This window comes from Neomonachus schauinslandi, chromosome 5, assembly GCF_002201575.2.
Source record: "Neomonachus schauinslandi chromosome 5, ASM220157v2, whole genome shotgun sequence".
NCBI classification, from domain to species: Eukaryota; Metazoa; Chordata; class Mammalia; order Carnivora; family Phocidae; genus Neomonachus; species Neomonachus schauinslandi.
This window is the reverse complement of record NC_058407.1, coordinates 139,071,097-139,091,433: the sequence shown is the minus strand read 5'-3', so window position 1 is coordinate 139,091,433 and position 20,337 is coordinate 139,071,097. Positions and strand designations below refer to the sequence as shown.

General features: G+C 64.3%; 1 protein-coding gene across 1 annotated transcript; it reads left to right on the top strand.

The window, feature by feature from the left end:
- The first annotated feature begins 4,681 nt into the window (after positions 1-4,681).
- CASKIN1 (CASK interacting protein 1) lies at positions 4,682-20,263 on the top strand. Its single transcript, XM_021698040.1, has 20 exons — positions 4,682-4,775; positions 9,969-10,020; positions 10,132-10,229; positions 10,443-10,588; positions 10,675-10,770; positions 10,901-11,031; positions 11,480-11,588; positions 11,668-11,776; positions 11,881-11,975; positions 12,158-12,275; positions 13,287-13,388; positions 13,494-13,582; positions 13,660-13,744; positions 13,822-13,913; positions 14,683-14,793; positions 14,875-14,976; positions 16,337-16,475; positions 16,556-18,595; positions 19,174-19,591; positions 20,164-20,263. Exons 1-20 carry the CDS (start codon positions 4,682-4,684, stop codon positions 20,261-20,263), a joined length of 4,326 nt encoding a protein of 1,441 aa, XP_021553715.1.
- Positions 20,264-20,337: the final 74 nt, after the last annotated feature.

The window sequence follows — 20,337 nt, the reverse complement described above, 5'->3', positions numbered from 1 at the left end:
CCATCCTGCCAGAGTGGGCAACAGCCTTGGGATTTGACCGACGCCACACACTCCCTTCTGAGCCGTTGCCCTTGCCCCACCGAGGATGCGTTCCCCAACACCTCTTTACATGCCGAACTCAGGGTGGTCAGCACCTTTGGAGATTTTGAGGGCTTATTCTGTGGGAAGCATTATGCTGCTGTTTTTGTTTTAGTTGAGGTAAAATCCACACACTATGAAATCAACCATTTTTTAAGGTGTTTTTTTTTTCAGTGCTCTGTGCACCCAGTGTGGGGCTTGAACTCATAACCCTGAGATCAAGAGTCACATGCTCTTCCAACTGAGCCAGCCAGGAGCCCCTGAAATGCACCATTTTTTAAGTGAACAAGTCAGTGGCACTTAATACATTCACAGTTCCGGACAATCACTACCTCTGTCTAGTTCCGGAACATGTTCGTCACCCCAAAGGAAAACCTCTGTGTAGTCTCTCCCATTACCTCTCCCCCCTCAACCTCCCAGCCCCTGGCAAACACCAATCTACTTTCTGTCTCTATGGATTTGCCTGTTCTGGATATTGCATATAAATGGAATCCTACAGTACATGGCCTTTGTCCCTGGCTTCTCTCGCTGAGCATCGTGTTTTCAAGGTTTATCCAGGTGGTAGCAGGTGTCAGAGCTTCATTCCTTTTTATAGCTGAATAATATTCCAGTGTGTGGCTGGACCACATTTTGTTTACCCACTCACCTGCTGATGGATGCTTGACTTGTTTTCACTTTTTGGCTATTAGGAATTATACTGCTGTGAAGGTTCTCACACAAGTGTCTTTCAGGGTACATGTTCTCATGTCTCTGTATACTAGGAGTGGAATTGCTGGGTCACATGGTAACTGTCTAACTTCTTGAGGAACCGCCAGACCGTGCTGAACGTTTTCCTGCATTATGCATCAGGTCTTCTTACTGGCTCTGCCAAGGAGAAACCACCCTCATTTTGGAGACAAGAAAACTGAGGCTCAGAGGTGTCGAGTCATACGTTGCAGGGCACACAGCTGGAACAAAACAGAACCTATCGTGCCGGCTCTAGGACTTCTTGAGCCCTCCTAGGCCATTGCCTTCAGCTAACAGAGTGAATCCAGCTCCCCGCTGACCTTGCCCCTTCTGGGCATCCCCGACACCTTGCATGTCCTTCTCATCCTCCTCTCTGAGTGCTGGAGCTCTGCCGGGCTCAGAGGCAGCTCTGGGAGGGCCAGATGAATATGTGGGGTCGCAATGCTGGGAGAGTAAGAGCTCTGTGCACCCCAGCACCTGAAGGACATCCAGAGCAGTGTGAAGCCACCAAGGAGCCTGAGGGCAGGAGAGAGGGGTGGGGCTAAGGGAAGGCTGGAGGATGCCACGTGTCTGTGGGTCCCACCTTCATCCCAGAGGCCAGGCCCTGGGCTGTTGGCCTTTCCTGTGGGGCTCTGGATAGAGCCTGGGGACCGCATGTGTCCTATGCCTAGTGCTAACGGACAGACCGGGTGGGGCTCCCCACCCAGCCTGAGCTGCCCCAGCATCTATCTCTGCTGGGCAGGAAGAGGGGCCAGGACGCACGGTTGTCAATCCCCTTTTAGGGACCAAGCACCAGCTGAGCGCTTTACCGAGGTGGCGTGCGTGAGAATGATGGTAACCGTGGCAGCTGAATGCTGTGTGCCCCCTGCAGCCGGTGCAGGGGTGCATTCCGTCATCCCCATTTCATACATAAGGGGCTGGGCATCAGGGCTCTGGGTGGCTGGGAGGGGCACCAGGGGCAGCCCCAGCTGCTGGGCAGGAGCAGGGGCTGCGCAGGCCCCCAGCGGAGATGGCCATGCAGCTGGGAAGGGGGCCAGCCTGGGCTGCAGTGAAGCAGCCGCCAGCCCTACTCCAGCCAAGCTCAGCAGCTCTGCTGGCTCAGCAACCCCTCCTCCCGGGATCCTAAGAGGCCTGGCTTCCTGGAGGGCTGCCCAAGTCCCACGCCTCTGCATCTTCATCCCCCAGCCCGAGCGGCTGGCCTGCCATGCCAGCCCCCCTCCTCAGGCTGGGGGGACCGCAGGCAAACGCACATCTCTGTTTTCACGTGGACCCTCCCATCATCCCTGGGCTGCGGGCAGAGCTGCTGGCCCATTTTACAGATGAGGCAGCTGAGTGTCAGGGCTTGTCCAAAGTTGCTGGGCTGGCTGGTAGCAGATCTAGGACCTCTTGAGCATTCCTAGGCCGTTACCTTCATCTAACAGAGCAAATCCAGCAGAATGTGTACAGCTCTCTTCCCAGGTCCGTGTTCCTGAAGATGGACTCCACAGAAGGTACCCCCTTGTAGGTCTGGGGAGTGACTATGGGGTACCTGTTTGTGGGGTATAGACAGAGCTGGAGGTGGGGCGGCTGCAGGCGGGGCCAGTTCATTACCCGGAGGAATTAGAGAATTCTAATTTGGAACTTGGCCTTTCAGGACACGATGAAGGTATTTTTGTGCAGGTAGGAGGATAGGACATGTTTTACTTAATGAGTTATTAGCATGGTTTATGACATTTAAATATCTTGACATTTGGTGTGTGGGCCTCTGTTTTGTACCCTTGCTCCAGGCCCTGCAAATGTTAGGCTCAGGCCAGAGTAGTTTCCCTTAGTCAGCAAAAACAAAAATAATGGTCAGGACGATAACTATCTTTTCGTTTGTATCCTTTGTAATGCTTCTTGTGTGCCAGGCACAGTGCTAGGCTCTGCAGATACGAAGATGAGTAAAATATAGCCCCTCCGGGTACAGAGAGCCAAGAATATCACCATACCCACAGAGCCACTTGCTGAGCACTTACTAAGCTCTACAGGAAGGTGCTTTATGGATACCATCACAAGTAATCCTCGAACAACTTACGGAAACCTCTCATTCTCACCCCCATTTTACAGAAGGGAAACCAAGGCTCAGAAAGACAAAGGGACCAGAAGAACAAACCCAGTAAGAGGCAGAACTGGGACAAATGCTGAGGCGAGTGTGGGTTCAAAGCTCAGACTCATGACTTTGAGATTCTAGGACCTTAGGCCGGTCACTTGGCTTCTCTGAGCCTCAGTTTCTTCATCTGTAAAATGGGCACAGTAAATCTATGAAGTGACCAGCATGGTGCCTGAGCCAGCAGATGCCCAGGAAGTGGTCACGATAAAGGATGGGAGGGAAGGACCTTTGTGTTTAGGGACCCCACACCACCCCCTAGGAGCCCAGCATGTGCTGGGAGACCTAAGCTTGCTACCTAAACTCCAAGGAAGACCCTATAGTGGGGACTGATTAGCTGCGTGGATCAGGGGATCCTAGTGCCTGCTGCTTCCCCCCCCCCAACCTGGCCGCCTTCCTCCTGGACCTGCTTGATGGTCTGGCTGTAGAAAGAGGGGTGTCAGGCCATCATATGTGCAGACCCCTCCAAAAGCTCTTGACAGCCTTGCCCTGGTGAGGTGATGATCTGCCCCTCCCTGCAAATGAGGAAAGTGAACCTGAGCCAGGACTCAGACCCCAACCCATCTGTCTGTAGAATACTGCAGCCACGACAAGGGTGAAGGCCCGAGGCCCAGGAGGTCAGAGGGGTGAGACCTCTGTGCATGTGTATGTGTGTGTGTACGCGCCCGTACCTGCGTGTGGCGCGGGCAGGGGAGCATGAGGGAGTGGGGACTGGTCAGAGTCTGTGGAGCAGGACTGTCCTGCCCCAGGACCCCCAGGGTCTGCGACTGGAGGCTGGAGGGTTAACAGACTTGGTGGGGGATCAGGGCAAGACTGTGACCCCATGGGTGCTGGGGATGGGGGGTTGAGCCCCTATGGGTGGTAGGTTTGTGGGGCTGCACCCCAGTGGGTGCTGGGGGGTGGCACTGGGGGTAGGGTTCAGGTTGAGGCTGGGGGGCAGGGAGCTGTTGCCCTGCATTGTTTATGGAGAGAGCTGGAGGCTGCGGGCGAAGAAGCAGCAGTTGGGGGTGGGGGTGCGGGTTCCCTGACACCGAATTCATTATTGGGAGATTCCTCTTCACAATCCCTCGACACCTCCCACGGGAACCACGGGCCAGAAATGTCTGACAGCCTCTGGCAGGCCCGCTCCCGTGCCGCCAGGGTGCCCGGGTCTCTCGGCGCCCAGGTCCCCGCCCGCCCACTGCCTCCGAGTCCCTCCCCCCTTGGGTCCCGCAGCCTCTGGAAGCCTCTCTCAGGCTCAGCCTCGCGCCGCCGCCGTGCCGGGGCTCAGTGTCCAGCCCCCACCCCCGCGGCTGCCGTCCCCAGCCCCTGGCGGTCGCCCCGGGCCGCCGACTCTCCGCAGAGGCCGGCCGGGCCGGCGCGGCCCGCACGTGGGGAGGGGGCGTCTCGGGAGCACGGGGCCCGATGTAGGGGCGGAGCCAAGGAGCCGGGAGCGCGGCCGGCGCGGGCGGACGGAGGTCAGCGGCCGCAGGAGGGGGACCCAGGCGTCCGGGAGGCGGTGCCAGGTGCCGCGCCCCCGCCCTGGGCCGCCCCCCGCCCGTGACGCGCTCCCCGCCCCTCGGCGCCGGGAGCCCGAGCCCGAGCCCGAGCCCGAACCCGAGCCCGAGCCCGAGGACGGCGCGGGGCGCGGGTGGCGGAGGAGGCGGCGGGGGAGGCAAGAGGATGCGGCCGGGGCCGCGGGGCCGCCGCCGCCGCCTCTGAGCCGCGCCGAGCGCACGGAGCGCAGCCGCGTCGCTGCGGCCGGGCCGCGCCATGGGGAAGGAGCAAGAGCTGGTGCAGGCGGTGAAGGCGGAGGACGTGGGGACCGCGCAGAGGCTGCTGCAGAGGCCGCGGCCCGGGAAGGCCAGTGAGTGCGGGGGGCGCGGGCGGGCGGGGGCCACCGCGGGCGCCGGCCCCCCACCCCTCCTGGCGCGCGGCGGCGAGGGTGGGGGGGGATGCTGTCGGGTCCCCGGGGGCGGGGCGGGGCCAGCAGCGCCCAGACCCTCTGTCCGCACCCCCGCCCCCAGCGCCGGAGGAGGGGCGGCACCGAGCGCCCGGCCGTCCCCCAAGCCCCCGAGCCGGCACCTGGCCGCGGGCGTCCCCCTCCCTTCCCAGGCTACGGGCTGACAGCTGGAGGGCTCTGCTGGACCGTCAAAGGGCGAGGCGGATGCCGCCCCCCCTTCCCCACCGTGGAGAGAGGGAGGGGGCCCGGGCAGTGAGGGGCGACCACAGGGCTGCCGGTTCCTGTCAGACCCCCTCCCCGCCCCATGTTTAATAACACGCTTTGCAGGAAATGGGGGGCAGGACCATGCTGGGGGTGTGGCTGCCCAGGCATGGCCGGCTGGGGGCCATTTACTCATGGGAGAGCAGAAGCCCAAGGTCGCCCAGCCCAGGGCAGGCTGTGCTCCAGGCAGGTGCAGACCCTGCCACGGACCCTGGTCCCCTCTGGCTTCCCTGCTGGGAAAGGGGCTGGGGAGGGGGGGAGAAGGCTACCACTAGCCATCCTGAGCTTGCGCTGTGAGGGCCCCTGGGAAGGGTTGGGAGCTTGGAGCCCTGATCCCAGCACTCATCCCAGCTCATCCCAGAGCCTCCCCGGGGGCCACTGGAGATGGATGGATGGGTGTGTGGACCAGCTGCGTGTGCGGCTGCACACGTATGGCCGTGTCAGTGTGTCGGGGCACCTGTGCGGGCGCGGGCAGGGCTCCGCAGGATGGCACGTGGGGTCTGGGTCCCCCACTCCCCACCCCACCCCAGAGACTGGAGGTAACCCAGGGAGGCCCCTCCCCTTTCTCCAGGAAGCCTGCTGAGAACTGAGCGGGCCTTGGGGCTGGTGGTGGGGGCAGGAAGACCTCCTCCCGCTGCAGCCGCGTCTGCTCCGTGCAGTTAGAGAGCCTTGCAGGATCACATATACAGGCTGGCTCTGCCTTCCACACCCAAGGCCCAGGGATGGTCTGCCAGTTGGGGCGGGCTTCAGGGCCTCAGGGCTCAGAAAGGGAGGGCTTCCAGGCAGAGGACGGATTGAGAGGTGGAAGGCTAGGTAAAGGTTTCCACCTAGTGGCCAGGTGACCTTGGGCACCGAGGACTCCAGCTCTCCAGGCCTCAGTCTCCTCATCTGTAAGATGGGGACATAGGCGGTTCCTGGCTCATAGCATTGTTGGAAGAACAGCGGGAAGCCCGGGCACTTCATAAGTGCTCAGGAAGTGCTAACTATGATTGTTTCCGAAGGCAGCCCAGGATGGGCTTCCAGGGAAGTGGGGCATCAGATTTGGCCATCCAGAGGAGGTGCGGGGACTCGCCCCTCTACCTGGGTGTCCACCTGGAACTTTGCATTTGTGCCTTCCTGGTCTGCTTTCTGGGAGAGACACCTGCCCAGGCCCCCGTATCTGAGCTCTCTGACTCACAGGGGCGGGCATAATAAATCAGACAGAGAAATCCCTCCATGAATTAGCTTGGTTGTCATGGCAACGCTGGCCTGCTTTGGAGTAAGATGTATTTTGATTCAGCAAAGTACAGCTGGAGTTTGGGCCATGGGGTGGGGGGCATCCAGCGGTGCTCTCTCAGGCCCCAGCCGCCCCGCCCGACTCCGGAGGTCTTCCCATAACCCTTGTTTCCATGACCTCCACCCCCTGCTGGCACCTTCCCTCCACCCCAAGCCCTGAGTGTCGCCCTGGGGTCTGTCAGCCGTGCCATCCTGCCTCGAAGGGAGCCTCCCCTGGCATGCATGCTCAGGCACCGGGACCCTCGGCCCCTGTCCTTGAGAGGAAGGAGACACTGCTCTGGAGGGAGCTTGCCAGGGTGGGGAGGGCCTTCTGCTGAGCAGGGGACATCTGCCCTTCCTTCTGGCCCCACGTCCCCTTCCCCAAATTCACTGAAGACTACAGGCCAGTAAGCCTGCGTCCTCTCACCTTGGCCCACTAATACTTCCCTTGCAGCGTCTGGCCCAGAGCTCCCTGCCTGCCCTGGGGAGGCTGAGGGAGTGCCCTGCCCTGTGCTGCCACCAGAGGCCAGGACCACATCCCTACAGGGGACAGACGTGGCTCTGTGGGGCCGGCAGACCAGTGGTTTCTGTGGTTGGAGGAGCCTCTGAGTAGGGGGTGGAGGGAGGCCCCAAGGGTAGGGTGGGAGAGGGACTAAGGCTGGCTTCCCCAAGGCCTCTGCCACCTGGAGTTTGGGGCTGACCCAAGAGCAGGGATGGTCCCAGGAAAGCAGTTAGAGGACTGAGTGACAGGAGCTGGAAGAGCCCACGACATGGGGTAGGGTGGTGATGAAGTCTATTATGCCCATGACCCACGTGGGAGCTGCAGGACTGAGTGCCCTTGGGGAAAAGAGAAAGGGGGCTCCTGGGAGGAGTTTCTGGGGCCTTCATCTTGGTCCCCACTTGTTGCACCGATGCCCCCTTTCCCCCTCCCTGCCCAGGCCCCTCTGGCCATGCCTGCTCCAGCTTTATTCAGAGTACCTGTCTCTGTGAGGGGCTGCCTCCCTGGCACCAGGTGGGCTTCCAGTGTGCGACCTCCCTGGGAGCCCTCGGTCCCCCTTGCGAATCGGGGGGTGCTGCAAGATCTCAGGCTCTCCTCTACCCCTTCCAGCTACTTTCTCCTCTGAGGGCAACTGCAGCGGGGATGGGGGACGTGGGAGATGACCTCACAAGACCCCCTCCTTCTATAGGGAGTAGTCTTCTGGGTGGAGACTCCCCCTCCCCACTGGTGTCTGTGCCAGGTCCTGGGTCTTGATCTCTAGCCCTTCTAAAATGTCAGTGCCTGCAGGTGTGGCCAGGCTGGGGGCGGGGGAGACCTGGCTCCCCTGGAACTAACAAGAAGGGGCAGGAAACATCAGAGCTGGGCAGAGTGTTCCGAGGGGGAGAACATCCTGAGCGTGGCCCTGGTTGGGGGAGGGGATGCTACAGGACAGCAGTGGGGGGGGGGGTCGCCAGCTTACCCAGCACCTCATAGGTGCCCGGCTCTGTTTCAGCCACCAAGGATAGAGCAGTGAGCAAAACAGATTAAAAAAACCCTCATCCTTTTGGAGCTTGTACTTTAGTGATGGAGATGGACAACAACCAAGATAAATAGTAGTGATAGGAGCTAGAGAGAGAAATACAACAGACACAGGACAGGATGGGGTTGCTGTTCTAGATGGGGAGCCCAGCGGTGCTCCTCTGAGCAGGTGACATATGGATAAAGTCCTGAAGAACGTGAGGGAGGGAGTCATGGAGATAACCGGGGGAAGAACTGCACCCCTCACATATACACAGCATGTGCAAAGGCCCTGTGGCAGGGGCGGCCGGTGTGTGGGAGCATCATCAAGGAGACTTATGTGGCTGGAACAGGGGTGATGAGAAAGTGAAGCAGGAGGGCTGTGTCTTGTGGACCATTGTCCAGTGCTGGCCCTCAGCCCCAGTGACACAGGCGCTGTTGGAGGGTCTTCGGGAGAGGAGCGGTGGCGGTGGGATCTGACTCATGTTCTCACAGGGTCCCCCTGACCTCAGTGGTATGGAGGACAGACCCAGGGGCAGGGTGGAAGCGGGGATGCCAGTAGGGAAGTGATGGCAGCGATCCTTCGAGAGATGCTGGCCTGGTCAGGGTGGGGACATGGCAGTGGTGGGAAGTGGTAGGATTCCGAGTGTGCTTTGGGATGGTCTTGAACGTAGAACCAATAGGATTTGCTGATGGAGGCGCTATAAGGTACTTGGGGCTGACTCTGAGGTTTTGGCCTGGACCATGGAGGGAAGGGTGGTGTTGCTGCCACCTTAGATGGACGTCAGGGCCAGCAAAGTGTTGAGCAGAGGGGCAAGAGTGGGGCCGTGTAATGCCTCCACTCCACTCTATGCAGGAGGAGCCCCTCGCTGCAGAGGGTGGGGGTGGGATTCCCACAGAGCTAATATTAGTAACTGCCGCTTATTGACTGACTCTGTGCCAGGCCCTTCTTGCTTTAAGGGTGGACACGCCCTAAGGCCTATGAGCCTGGCCCCCTTAGCCCCCTTTGAGCTCAAGGCCAAGGCCATAGGGCTAGTAAGAGCCCAGTGAGAGTTTGGACTTGGGTCCATCTGCCTTCGTGAGCTTTGTGGGCCATCGGGGCCTCACACCCTGCATCCAGCAGCTGAGAGCCGAGTCCAGAGCAGCCCTGGATGCTGTGGGTCGCCAAGCGGGTCCTGGAGCAGCCCCTCTGTGACTCGACTCCCTTGGGTTCCTGCTGTCAGGGACCCCCGCCCCCACCCCTGTCCTGGGCCTGGACAAAGGGGCTTCTGTCCTGCCAGTCCTTCCCTCACAGAGTGACTGACCCACAAATGGGTTATGTAACCATGGCCCAGACAGGCAGGGGCTTGGCCTGAGTCCGGCTGGCCCCGAGCCCACAGGGAGGGCGTTGGTGGGCTCCCCTCCTCCAGCAGTCAGCTGGTGGAGGCCAGGACCGGGGAGGCCCAGGAGGAAACTGGGGCCCCAAACAGAGGGCTTGGGCCCCTCGGCTTCGGGTGGGCTGATCCCAGGACCCAAATGGGCCTGCGGAGATGTGGTGGCCTTTCTTGTGTGGTCACTCAGGGGCACCAGCCCACTTGCCTGCCTGCCCTTCCTGCCTCTCCAGGCAGGACTCATCCACATGGGCAGGCCCAGGCCTGGGACTGGGGGGAGGCTGCACCCTGAAGATGCAGATCTTCCCCCAGAGATACCCCAATTTCCGGGTGTTCCAGCCTTCCCAGGCCACCCCCGGCCCCATCTGGGTCCTTCTGAGAAACAGATTGTGCCGGCTCTCTCCCTCCCGCCATCAGCAGGTGCTTTGCCAGCGTCCCCGAGGAGGGGGTGCATGTGCACATGTGTGTGTGCCTGTGTGGGTGTGCAGCTCTGGCTTCCGTCCCCGCATGGGGACGGGCCCGGAGCCCTTGGCTCTGTGAACTTGCAACACCTTAGTTCGGTGGAAAACCGGGGTCCAAAAGCTGGTACCTGGAGCTGAGTGCAGGGGACAGAGTTGAATGAATGAAGGCATGTTTCTTGATGAAAGATTTAAGACAGCTTTGGCTCCGAGCCTGCCGGGGTTGGACTGCCTCACTGTCTCTCTCCCACCCCCCTAGAGCTCCTGGGCTCCACCAAGAAGATCAATGTCAACTTTCAGGACCCCGATGGGTGAGTTCTCAGACGGGGAGCACCAGGATGGCATGGGGTGCGGCGGGGGGGCTCCTGTGGAAGGCCGGGTTGCCTGGCTCCTTGCCCATTCATACCCGTCGCCTGCCCCAGCTTCTCTGCCCTGCACCACGCGGCACTGAATGGCAACACAGAACTGATCACCCTGCTGCTGGAGGCCCAGGCTGCTGTGGACATCAAGGACAACAAAGGCAAGGCCCGCCAGGAACCTCGGAGCCAGGGCGGGGGTCGAGGTCCGGGGTGGAGTCCCTAGAGACCTAAACAGTCCCATGATGGAGGCCCCAGCCCAGAGTCTTGGTCTGGGTCGAGACAGGTTTTCCTGGGATCAGCATCCTGCAGGCCCGGATTGGGTGCGGGGTCAAGGGCTAGCTCCCAACGGCCCCCCCGCCCCCACCCGCTCCCAGGCATGCGGCCGCTGCACTACGCGGCCTGGCAGGGCCGGAAGGAGCCCATGAAGCTGGTGCTGAAGGCGGGCTCAGCGGTGAACATCCCATCTGACGAGGGCCACATCCCTCTGCACCTGGCAGCCCAGCATGGTCACTATGATGTGGTAAGGAGCACCCCAGGGGCAGGGCGCCGGGGCGGCGCGAGCCCAGCAGCCGCCCTGGGGGCTGACCGCGTCCCGTGGCCCCACAGTCCGAGATGTTGCTGCAGCACCAGTCCAACCCGTGCATGGTGGACAACTCGGGGAAGACGCCCCTGGACCTGGCCTGTGAGTTCGGCCGCGTTGGGGTAAGTCTCCCCAGAGAGCTGAGTGGGACTCCATCTGCTCCGGCTGCCCCCCCAGGAGGGGGGCAGTGGGGAGACACACCTGTGACCTCCCACCCCACTTCGGCCCCCCTTCTCTGACCCCTCCCTCAAGGTGGTCCAGTTGCTCCTGAGTAGCAACATGTGTGCGGCCTTGCTGGAGCCTCGGCCGGGGGATACCACCGACCCCAATGGCACCAGCCCCTTGCACCTGGCGGCCAAGAATGGCCACATTGACATCATCAGGTATGGCTGTGGCGGGGGAGAGGAGGGGGACCCGGCTGCGGGCTTCCTGCTCCGGCTGCATCATCAGCCGTGGCATGTGGTCAGTGGCCGCCCCTACCCGGAGAGGCTATGCTGCGGGGCTGGGGGCTGGGGAGTGGACTTGTCCAGCCCTAGGCCTGGGCTCTGTGGGGGCCCCGCCTCTTGCTGGGTGGCCTTGTGGAGACACTTAGCATCTCTGAGACTCAGTTCTCCCGTCTGTGAAGCGGGTATCCTGGCAGCAGCTACGCTAGGATGACCCCGACAGCTATTACCGTCTGCGGGGGGGGGGGTGCCTAGCTCTTCCACAAACGCTCGGTCACGTCAGACACCACGTTGTGGGGGGCGCCTGGGAATGGGGGCCCAGCAGGGGGATGGGGTGGGAGGCTCCTGCTGTAAGGGCTCCTACTCCGGCCCGCCGTCCGCCTTCCAGACTCCTCCTCCAAGCCGGCATTGACATTAATCGCCAGACCAAGGCCGGCACAGCCCTGCACGAGGCCGCACTCTGTGGGAAGACAGAAGTGGTGCGGCTACTGCTGGATGTGAGTCAGGGGGCCGAGGGGGCGGGGCCCGGTGGGAGCGTGGGGCCTCCTGACAGGCTGCACCCTCTGGCACATACAGAGTGGGATTAATGCCCACGTGAGGAACACCTACAGCCAGACGGCCCTGGACATCGTGCACCAGTTCACCACATCCCAGGCCAGCAAGGAGATCAAGCAACTGCTGCGAGGTGGGGCTGGGGCTGGGGCGGGGGACCCAGGAGGGGTGGGGGGGGGGCGGCTAGGCCAGGTCAGCACACAGGACTGGGGGGGGGTCTGCCTCCTGTGTCCCCAGAGGCTTCAGCGGCCCTGCAGGTCCGGGCAACCAAGGATTATTGCAACAATTACGACCTGACCAGCCTCAACGTGAAAGCTGGGGACATCATCACGGTAAGGCCAGCCTGGGTCTGCCGGGGCAAGGATGGGCGGACCCCGGGCGCTCACCCCACAGCCGCCCCGCGCAGCAACTGGGGAGTCTGGGGGTCGGGGCGGGAGGCCCAGGTCAACCACCCACTTGACCTGGACCTGGAGGGATGTCTCCCTGAGCATGCTCCCCCATCTCATCTGGCCAGGTCCTCGAGCAGCATCCGGATGGCCGGTGGAAGGGCTGTATCCATGACAACCGGACAGGCAACGACCGGGTGGGCTACTTTCCATCCTCCCTGGGCGAGGCCATTGTGAAGCGAGCAGGCAAGTCCCACCCGGGCCTGGTTTGGGGACCAGAAGGAAGCAAGCGCGTTTGTGTTGGGTGGCGAGGCCACTGCTGGGTGTGGGGTCCTGAGTGGGGTCCTGCCAGCTGTCTCATCAGCGTGCCCACACCGGTTCCCTCCTTTATTTAATAGGCGGTATGCACCAGCCGCCAGGAATAGATGGTGACCCAGATGCACGGCATTCGTGCCTCAAGCTCACCCCGAGGGAGGGAGGGGAGCAGGGGGCAGTGAAGTAAATACGCAAGCAAATGTGCCAACTGGTGCCGTGGACAACATGGACGGAGACCTGCTTTTTATTTATTGTTATTAGTTTCGGGGTACCATTTAGTGATCCATCGGTTGCAGAGAGATCTGCTTTTTAGACAGGGTGGTCGGAGAAGGCACTAGGAAGTGGGAGGGGCTGGCCCCGGGCAGAACATCCAGACAGCAGGAATGACCTACACAAAGGCACCAGGACAGAAGAACGCATGAGGTGCCGGGGTCCTAAAGGAGGCCAGCATACAGGGCTGGCACAGACTGAGGAAGGGGGGTACAGGGCAAGGCCACAAGGCATGGATTGCTTTCAGACAGGGGTCAGTGAGATGGCTTACCTCCTAGAGAGGACGTGGAGATCGACGGGTGAGGTGAAGGGACAGAGGGGGGCCAGTGAGAAAGCATGGCCAGCCCACCCAGGGTCATCTAAGCTTTTGGGGACCTCATGTCTCTCCCTGCTCCCCACACCCCACCCAGGGCCACAGGGCCACTGGCAGGATGGCCTGGCCTGGGCCCTCTTGCCATGGTCTCCTGCTCTGAAATGCATAGGGCGGGGAAGGGTCTTCTGAGGCTCTCTCAGCTCCCTGGAGACAGCCGGGGCCAGATGAGGCTGCAGTGCTGACCTGAGGGGCCTCTGCTCTGCCCAGGCTCTGGGGCCAGGCCAGGGGTGCCCCCTTGCCGTGTCAGGCCCCCACGCCTGGCTGGTCCAAGATTCAGGGAGGCTGTGCTTGGCCTGCAGGTTCTCGAGCAGGTGCCGAACCAAGCCCATCGCAGGCGGGCAGCTCATCAGGGCCCTCCGTGCCCCCCGAGGAGATCTGGGTGCTGAGGAAGCCTTTTGCAGGTGAGTGGGGAAGCTCTGGAGGTCAGGGCCGCAGTACTTCCATGAGGCATCTCCTGGGCTCGGGCCGGGCCATCACCGGCTGACGGAGCTCCCTCATGGTGGCAGGTGGGGATCGCAGCGGCAGCGTGAGCGGCGTGGCCGGTGCAAGAGGTAGTGGGGGCCACACCCTGCACGCAGGCTCCGAAGGGGTCAAGGTAGGTGGTCTGGGGGGCAGGGCCGGGGGGGCTGGGGCACAGAGCAGCGCTGGCCAGCCTGCCTGTCTGGGTTGTAGCTCCTGGCAACAGTGCTCTCCCAGAAGTCTGTCTCCGAGTCCAGCCCCGGGGAAAGCCCTGTCAAGCCTCCAGAGGGCTCCACAGGTAAGAGCAGCCCCTGGCCAGGAGGTGGCCCCTCCGCAGCGAGCAGCCCCTGCCCCACCACACCCTCTCGTCCCCAGGTGCGGCCCGGGCCCAGCCTCCAGCGGCCCACGCTGGGCAGGTGTATGGGGAACAGTTGCCCAGGAAGCTGGAGCCGGCATCGGAGGGCAAGGTACAGGGCCCGGGCTGGCTGCGGGGAGGGGCTCCCGGGCAGCCTGCTGGGTCTGGCCACAGCGTGGAGGGGGGCCCTTGATAGGCCAGGCCCGTACTTCTGTCCGTCTGTCAGTCTGTGTGTGTAGGTGTTGTCTATTGTGTGGGTTGTGTGTGTGAGCTGGTGCGACCGGGAAGTGTGACGTGGGCGTGAGGTGAGCAGGGGATGCACCTGTGTGTGGGTGGTGACGGCGAGCCGGGCACGTGCGCTTGTGTGTGTGTGTGTGTGTGTGTGTGGAGGAGGCCTGGGTGTGAGGCAAGCCCAGGTGTGTGGGGGGGTGAGAAGGGCCCTGTGTGCCGGGAAGGTGCGAGCGGGGGCTGTTCCTCCCGCACACCTCTGGACAGAGCCCACCCGCGCAGGAGTGGAGGGGCTGCGCTGCGCGGCCGCATTGCTGAGCCCCCCAAGCCCCTCACGTGGGGCCGCTGCAGGGTGTCCCTGGCGCAGGAACGGGGGGATGGGCAGGGAAGCCTGTGGATCGGACGGCAGCTGGACCCTTCTGATGGAGACCGCGGCAGGAGGCCGGACGGCCGACGGAGCTCGCCTCGGTGGCGTCCGGGAGCACAGCATGAGGAGGAATGCCGGGGCCAGGCTGCCCTGGGCCTGGCCTAAGGGGGACCAGCGGACGGCGGACTGAGCGGCTGAGCAGAGGAGGAGCCGGCTCGGTGGCCGGGGTGCACAGCTGGTGGGCGAGCGGGCGGCGAGCCTGCAGCGGCTGCCTTGTGTCTTCCAGAGTGCCGAGGCCGTGAGCCAGTGGCTCGCCACGTTCCAGCTGCAGCTCTACGCCCCCAATTTCATCAGCGCCGGCTACGACCTGCCCACCATCAGCCGCATGACCCCGGAGGTGAGCTGCCCAGAGGCTGGCCGCCAGCCGTGACCGAGCTGGGCCCCCAGCCTCCCGCTCACGGGCCTCTCCTCCAACTAGGACCTCACGGCCATTGGGGTCACCAAGCCGGGCCACCGGAAGAAGATCACTGCGGAGATCAGCAGCTTGAGCCTCCCCGACTGGCTGCCTGAGCACAAACCCGTAAGGCTCCCTGCACCCCAGGGGCTGTGCCCGGGGTGGTCAGACAGACTGACTGACTGCCTCCCTGGCTACTGCCCTCACCCGCTCTCTGGGGCTCCAGGGAGAATACAGAGGACGGCCTCCATTTGTCCGTCCTGGGCACTGGGGCCGGCCTTCCTGGGGCAGGGGCTGGGGCCTGTCAGGGCAAGGGCCTGAAGCCACGAGGGGGCCCCTCTGCAGTACCAGGACCCCTGCACCCTAGGGTGGCCACGGCAGGCACACCAGCCAGCACTCCGCAGCACCGCCCACCGCGTAGGCACCCAGACGCCATAGGGGACTCCATGTGGACGGGAAGGGCTGGCACGCATCCAGGCCCGTGCGTGGGGAGGATGTGTGTCTGCTTCGTGTACACAGACCGCATGCGTGCACCACATCTAGTCAAGGCGCCTGTTGCCGACCGCATGCACACACCCACACTTCCAGGGCACGTGCTGGCTGTGTGGACAGCGGACACCCACGCAGACCGCGGGCTGTGCCGTCACCCACAGTCACTGGCGCAGTGCGACAGGGTCTGGGCCTAGGTAAGGTGGGCCCGAGGCCGGTTGCATCTACACTGCCTGGGAGCCTCGTGCCGAGCTTCAGGAGAGACCCCACCGTCACCCAAGGCGCCCAGGGCTGTGGGTTGGTGACGCGTGGGGTCCTGCTCGCCTGGCCCGGCTCAGCCCACTCAGGCAGCGGCTCAGGGGTGCTCCCAATGAGCACATCCCTGTCCCGTGGGCCGCATGTGGCTCTGTGCACCTGGGGGTGACCACATGTGCTGTGTGTTGGTGGGTGAGTGATATCCAGCCGCGAGTGTGGACAGGTGGTTCTGGGTGAAGAACATCATGGGTAGTTACATGCGTGTGTGCTGTGGCTACGTGACCTGTGCCCAATGTGGTGTGCAAGTGGGCGTGAGCACGACGTGGAGGGTGTGGGTGCCCGTGTATGGCCAGGATGCAGGCTGCGTGGATGTGTGTATCGGGCCGGTGGCGCCGCGTGTCTGTGTCTGTGACGTTGCCAGCCGTGTCCCCCTGGGTGCTGTCCCCGTGGCTGCCTCGGCAGGTGAGGAAGCTCGTTCCTCCCCTCCCCCAAACGGTGTCCTGAGGATAGGGTCGTCCCTGTGTGTGTGTGTGTTTGCGTGTGTTCGCACAGGCGTGTGAGCTGGCCTTGGGCTCCTACTGAGGTTGCGCTGTCTCCAAAGCTGACACCTCTGGCCTGTCCATTTGTCCTTCTGTCTGTCTGTGCCAGGCTGGCCCGGTGCCCCTACCCCTGAAAGCTCTGAACAGCGAGCAGGGTGTGGCCAGCCAGCTCAGGCTGCCCTCTGTGTCCTCTTGCTCCCCAGGCGAACCTGGCGGTGTGGCTGTCCATGATCGGCCTGGCCCAGTACTACAAGGTGCTGGTGGACAATGGCTACGAGAACATCGACTTCATCACCGACATCACCTGGGAGGACCTGCAGGAGATCGGCATCACTAAGCTGGGTGAGGTGCTGGCCCCGGCCCCCTCTGTCTCCCGGTCCCTGCTCCCCTCCCGGGCCTGACCTGCCCCATGCCCCACGCAGGACACCAGAAGAAGCTGATGCTGGCAGTGAGGAAACTGGCGGAGCTGCAGAAGGCAGAGTATGCCAAGTACGAGGGGGGACCCCTGCGCCGGAAGGCCCCACAGTCACTCGAAGTGATGGCCATTGAGTCGCCAACCCCGCCTGAGCCAGCCCCCGCTGAGTGCCTGTCTCCTAAGATGACCACCTTCCAGGACAGCGAGCTCAGTGGCGAGCTGCAGGCTGCCATGACTGGCCCAGCAGAGGGGGCCACCGCCGCCACCACTGCCGAGAAGCCCTCCAACCACCTGCCCCCGACGCCGAGGGCCTCCATACGGCAGGAGCCCAGCCTGGGAGGACAGGCTCGGCACATGAGCAGCTCTCAGGAGCTGCTGGGTGATGGGCCCCCCGGGCCTAGCAGCCCGATGTCACGAAGCCAGGAGTACCTGCTGGATGAGGGGCCAGCCCCCGGCACCCCACCCAAGGAGACCCGGTCCAGCCGCCACGGCCACAGTGTCAAGCGGGCCAGTGTGCCCCCGGTGCCGGGCAAACCGCGGCAGGTCCTTCCGCCAGGTGCCGGCCACTTCACGCCCCCTCAGACGCCCACTAAAGCCCAGCCAGGCTCCCCTCAGGCCCTGGGGGGGCCTCATGGTCCCACCCCAGCCACAGCCAAGGTGAAGCCCACCCCACAGCTGCTGCCACCAACAGAGCGACCCATGTCACCCCGTTCGCTGCCTCAGTCACCCACGCACCGTGGCTTTGCCTACGTGCTACCCCAGCCCGTGGAGAGCGATGCAGGGCCAGCTGCCCCCGGGCCCGCACCTGCGGCCGCGCCTCCACCCGTGCCCACGCTGTGCCTGCCTCCGGAGGCCGACATGGAGCCGGGGCGGCCCAAGAAGCGAGCCCACAGCCTGAATCGCTATGCAGCATCCGACAGTGAGCCAGAGCGGGACGAGCTGTTGGTGCCAGCTGCCGCGGGGCCCTATGCCACCGTCCAGCGGCGTGTGGGCCGGAGCCACTCGGTGCGAGCGCCTGCCGGCACCGACAAGAATGTCAACCGCAGCCAGTCCTTTGCCGTGCGGCCCCGAAAGAAGGGGCCGCCCCCGCCCCCTCCCAAGCGCTCCAGCTCCGCCATGGCCAGCGCCAACCTGGCCGACGAGTCGGTGCCGGATGCTGAGACGGAGGGGGCTGGGACCGAGGAGGGCCGGCTGGGGGTGCGGGCACAGCGCCGGCGGGCTAGTGACCTGGCCGGCAGCGTGGACACAGGCAGCGCCGGCAGTGTGAAGAGCATCGCAGCCATGCTAGAGCTGTCCTCCATCGGGGGCGGGGGCCGAGCGGCTCGCAGGCCCCCAGAGGGCCACCCCACGCCTCACCCTGCCAGCCCGGAGCCAGGCCGGGTAGCCACAGTTTTGGCCTCAGTGAAGCACAAGGAAGCCATCGGGCCTGACGGTGAGGTGGTGAACCGGCGCCGCACACTCAGCGGGCCGGTCACGGGACTTCTGGCCACTGCCCGCCGGGGGCCTGGGGAGTCAGGGGGGCCTGCAGATCATGGCCACTTTGTGGAGGATGGTGCCACCCGGCAGCGGTCTCGAGGTCCAGCCAAGGGTGAGGCAAGTGCGGAGGGCCCGCCCCTGGCCAGGGTGGAGGCCAGTGCCACGCTCAAAAGGCGCATCCGAGCCAAGCAGAGCCAGCAGGAGAACGTCAAGTTCATCCTGACTGAGTCTGACACAGTCAAGCGCCGGCCCAAGGCCAAGGAGCGGGAAGCAGGTCCCGAGCCACCACCGCCACTGTCTGTGTACCAGAACGGCACGGGCACTGTGCGCCGCAGACCCACCTCTGAGCAGGCTGGGCCCCCAGAACTGCCCCCCCCACCCCCACCTGCAGAACCCCCACCCTCCGACCTGCTGCACCTTCCCCCCCTGCCCCCGCCGGACACCGATACCCGGAAGCCAGCCAAGCCGCCAGTCTCTCCCAAGCCCGTGCTGGCTCAGCCTGTGCCCAAGATCCAGGGCTCACCCACGCCTGCCTCCAAGAAGGTGCCACTGCCAGGTCCTGGCAGCCCAGGTAGGTGCAGGAGCCAGCTGGGGAAGGGCCCCTTCCCACTCCATGGTCTGAGGGATTTTCCTCTTCTTGGATTTGAGCAAGGCCATCTGGAATGGGGTGGGAAAGTGTCCTCAGACCCTCTCATCCACCCACCCACCCACTGGACAACTCTGCCCGCCCAGAACTGGGAGGAGGGCGGACGTACGTCCCCTTGCTCAGTGAAGGAGGCACAGAAACCTGTGGAGGGAGAACAGGTGCACGATGCTAGGTCATGGAGAACTCTGACCAGGCTGGAGAGTGACCTCAGCACAAGAGGGAGGGAGCGGGCTTCCAAGCAGAAGGATCAGAGGTGCAAAGGCCCTGTGGTATTCAATCAACCCAAGGGCCAATGATTGCAGCAGGCCACACCTGAAGGGGGACGGGGGTAGGGGTTTGGAAGCGATGACGCGGGCAGGTATGCATAGGGAAGCGCGCCCCTGGCGGCTGCGGGGAGCCTGGGGTCGACGGGGCAGAGGGGGGCTGGGGCCGGGGCCGCGGCCGGACCCACAGTGCGGACCGCGGTGTCTCCGTCCCCGGTGCGAGTCTCCTCCTCCCCGCAGAGGTGAAGCGCGCCCACGGCACGCCGCCGCCCGTGTCTCCCAAGCCGCCGCCGCCGCCCACGGCGCCCAAGCCGGCCAAGGCCGCAGCGGGGCTGCAGTCGGGCAGTGCCAGCCCGTCCCCCTCGCCCTCGCCGGCTCGCCAGCCGCCCGCCGCCCTCACCAAGCCGGCCAGCACGCCGCCCTCGCTAAGCGCCAGCCCCGCCAAACCCCCGTCCCCCGGCGCGCCCGCGCTGCACGTGCCCGCCAAGCCGCCGCGCGCAGCCGCAGCCGCAGCCGCAGCTGGGTCCCCTGCCGCGCCCGACGGCGCCTCGCCGGGAGACAGCGCCAGGCAGAAGCTGGAGGAGACTAGCGCGTGCCTGGCGGCGGCGCTGCAAGCCGTAGAAGAAAAGATCCGGCAGGAGGACGCGCAGGGCGCACGGTAGGTGCAGGGCGGGCTTCGAGCGCGCCGCTCTAGCCCGCGCGCGCTCCGAGGCTGCAGCTCCACAGGCTGGAGTCGAGGGCGGGGCGGCGGGGACAGCGGGGGCGGGGCCCCGGACGAGTCGTGCGGGGCGGGGCCCTGTGGGGCGGGACATCGGGAGGGGGTCGGAGACGTCGGGGGGCAGAGGCGGGGGCGGGGGTCGAGCCATGCGGGGCGGGACCCAGGACAGCGGGGTGGGGGCGGGTCGTGCGGGGCGGGGCCCGGGGCGGTGCGGGTAGGCCGCGGATACGGAGTCGAGTCGTGCGGGGTGGGGCCTGGGACAGCGGGGGCGGGGTCCGGCCTCGTGGAATGGGGCAGAGGGATGGGGTCGAGCAGTGTGGGGCGAGGGCTGGGGTTGAGCCGTACGGCAAGGGACTCGGGGCAGCGGGGCGGGGTCGGGTCGTGCCGGGCGGGGCCCTGGGCGGCGGGGATGGGGTCGAGCCGTGCTGGGGCTGGGGTTGGGCTGGGGGCGGAGGGGTCGCGGCGGGGTGCACCGCCACCGCGCTGCCCGCTCACGCCGCACCCGCCCCCAGCCCCTCGTCCGCGGAGGAGAAGAGCGCCGGCAGCATACTGGACGACATCGGCAGCATGTTCGACGACCTGGCGGACCAGCTGGACGCCATGCTGGAGTGACGCGGCCGCGCACGTCGGGCCCGCCCGCGCCGCCGGGGCCCCGGCCCGCACACTGACCTTTACCTCAGGGTGGG

Coding starts and splice junctions, on each gene's coding strand:
- CASKIN1 (XM_021698040.1), top strand. CDS start 4,682: ATGGGGAAGGAGCAAGAGCTGGTGCAGGCGGTGAAGGCGGAGGACGTG. Junction 10,771..10,900: donor GTGAGTTCGGCCGCGTTGGG/GTAAGTCTCCCC, acceptor CCCTCCCTCAAG/GTGGTCCAGTTGCTCCTGAG. Junction 18,596..19,173: donor GCCAGGTCCTGGCAGCCCAG/GTAGGTGCAGGA, acceptor TCCTCCCCGCAG/AGGTGAAGCGCGCCCACGGC.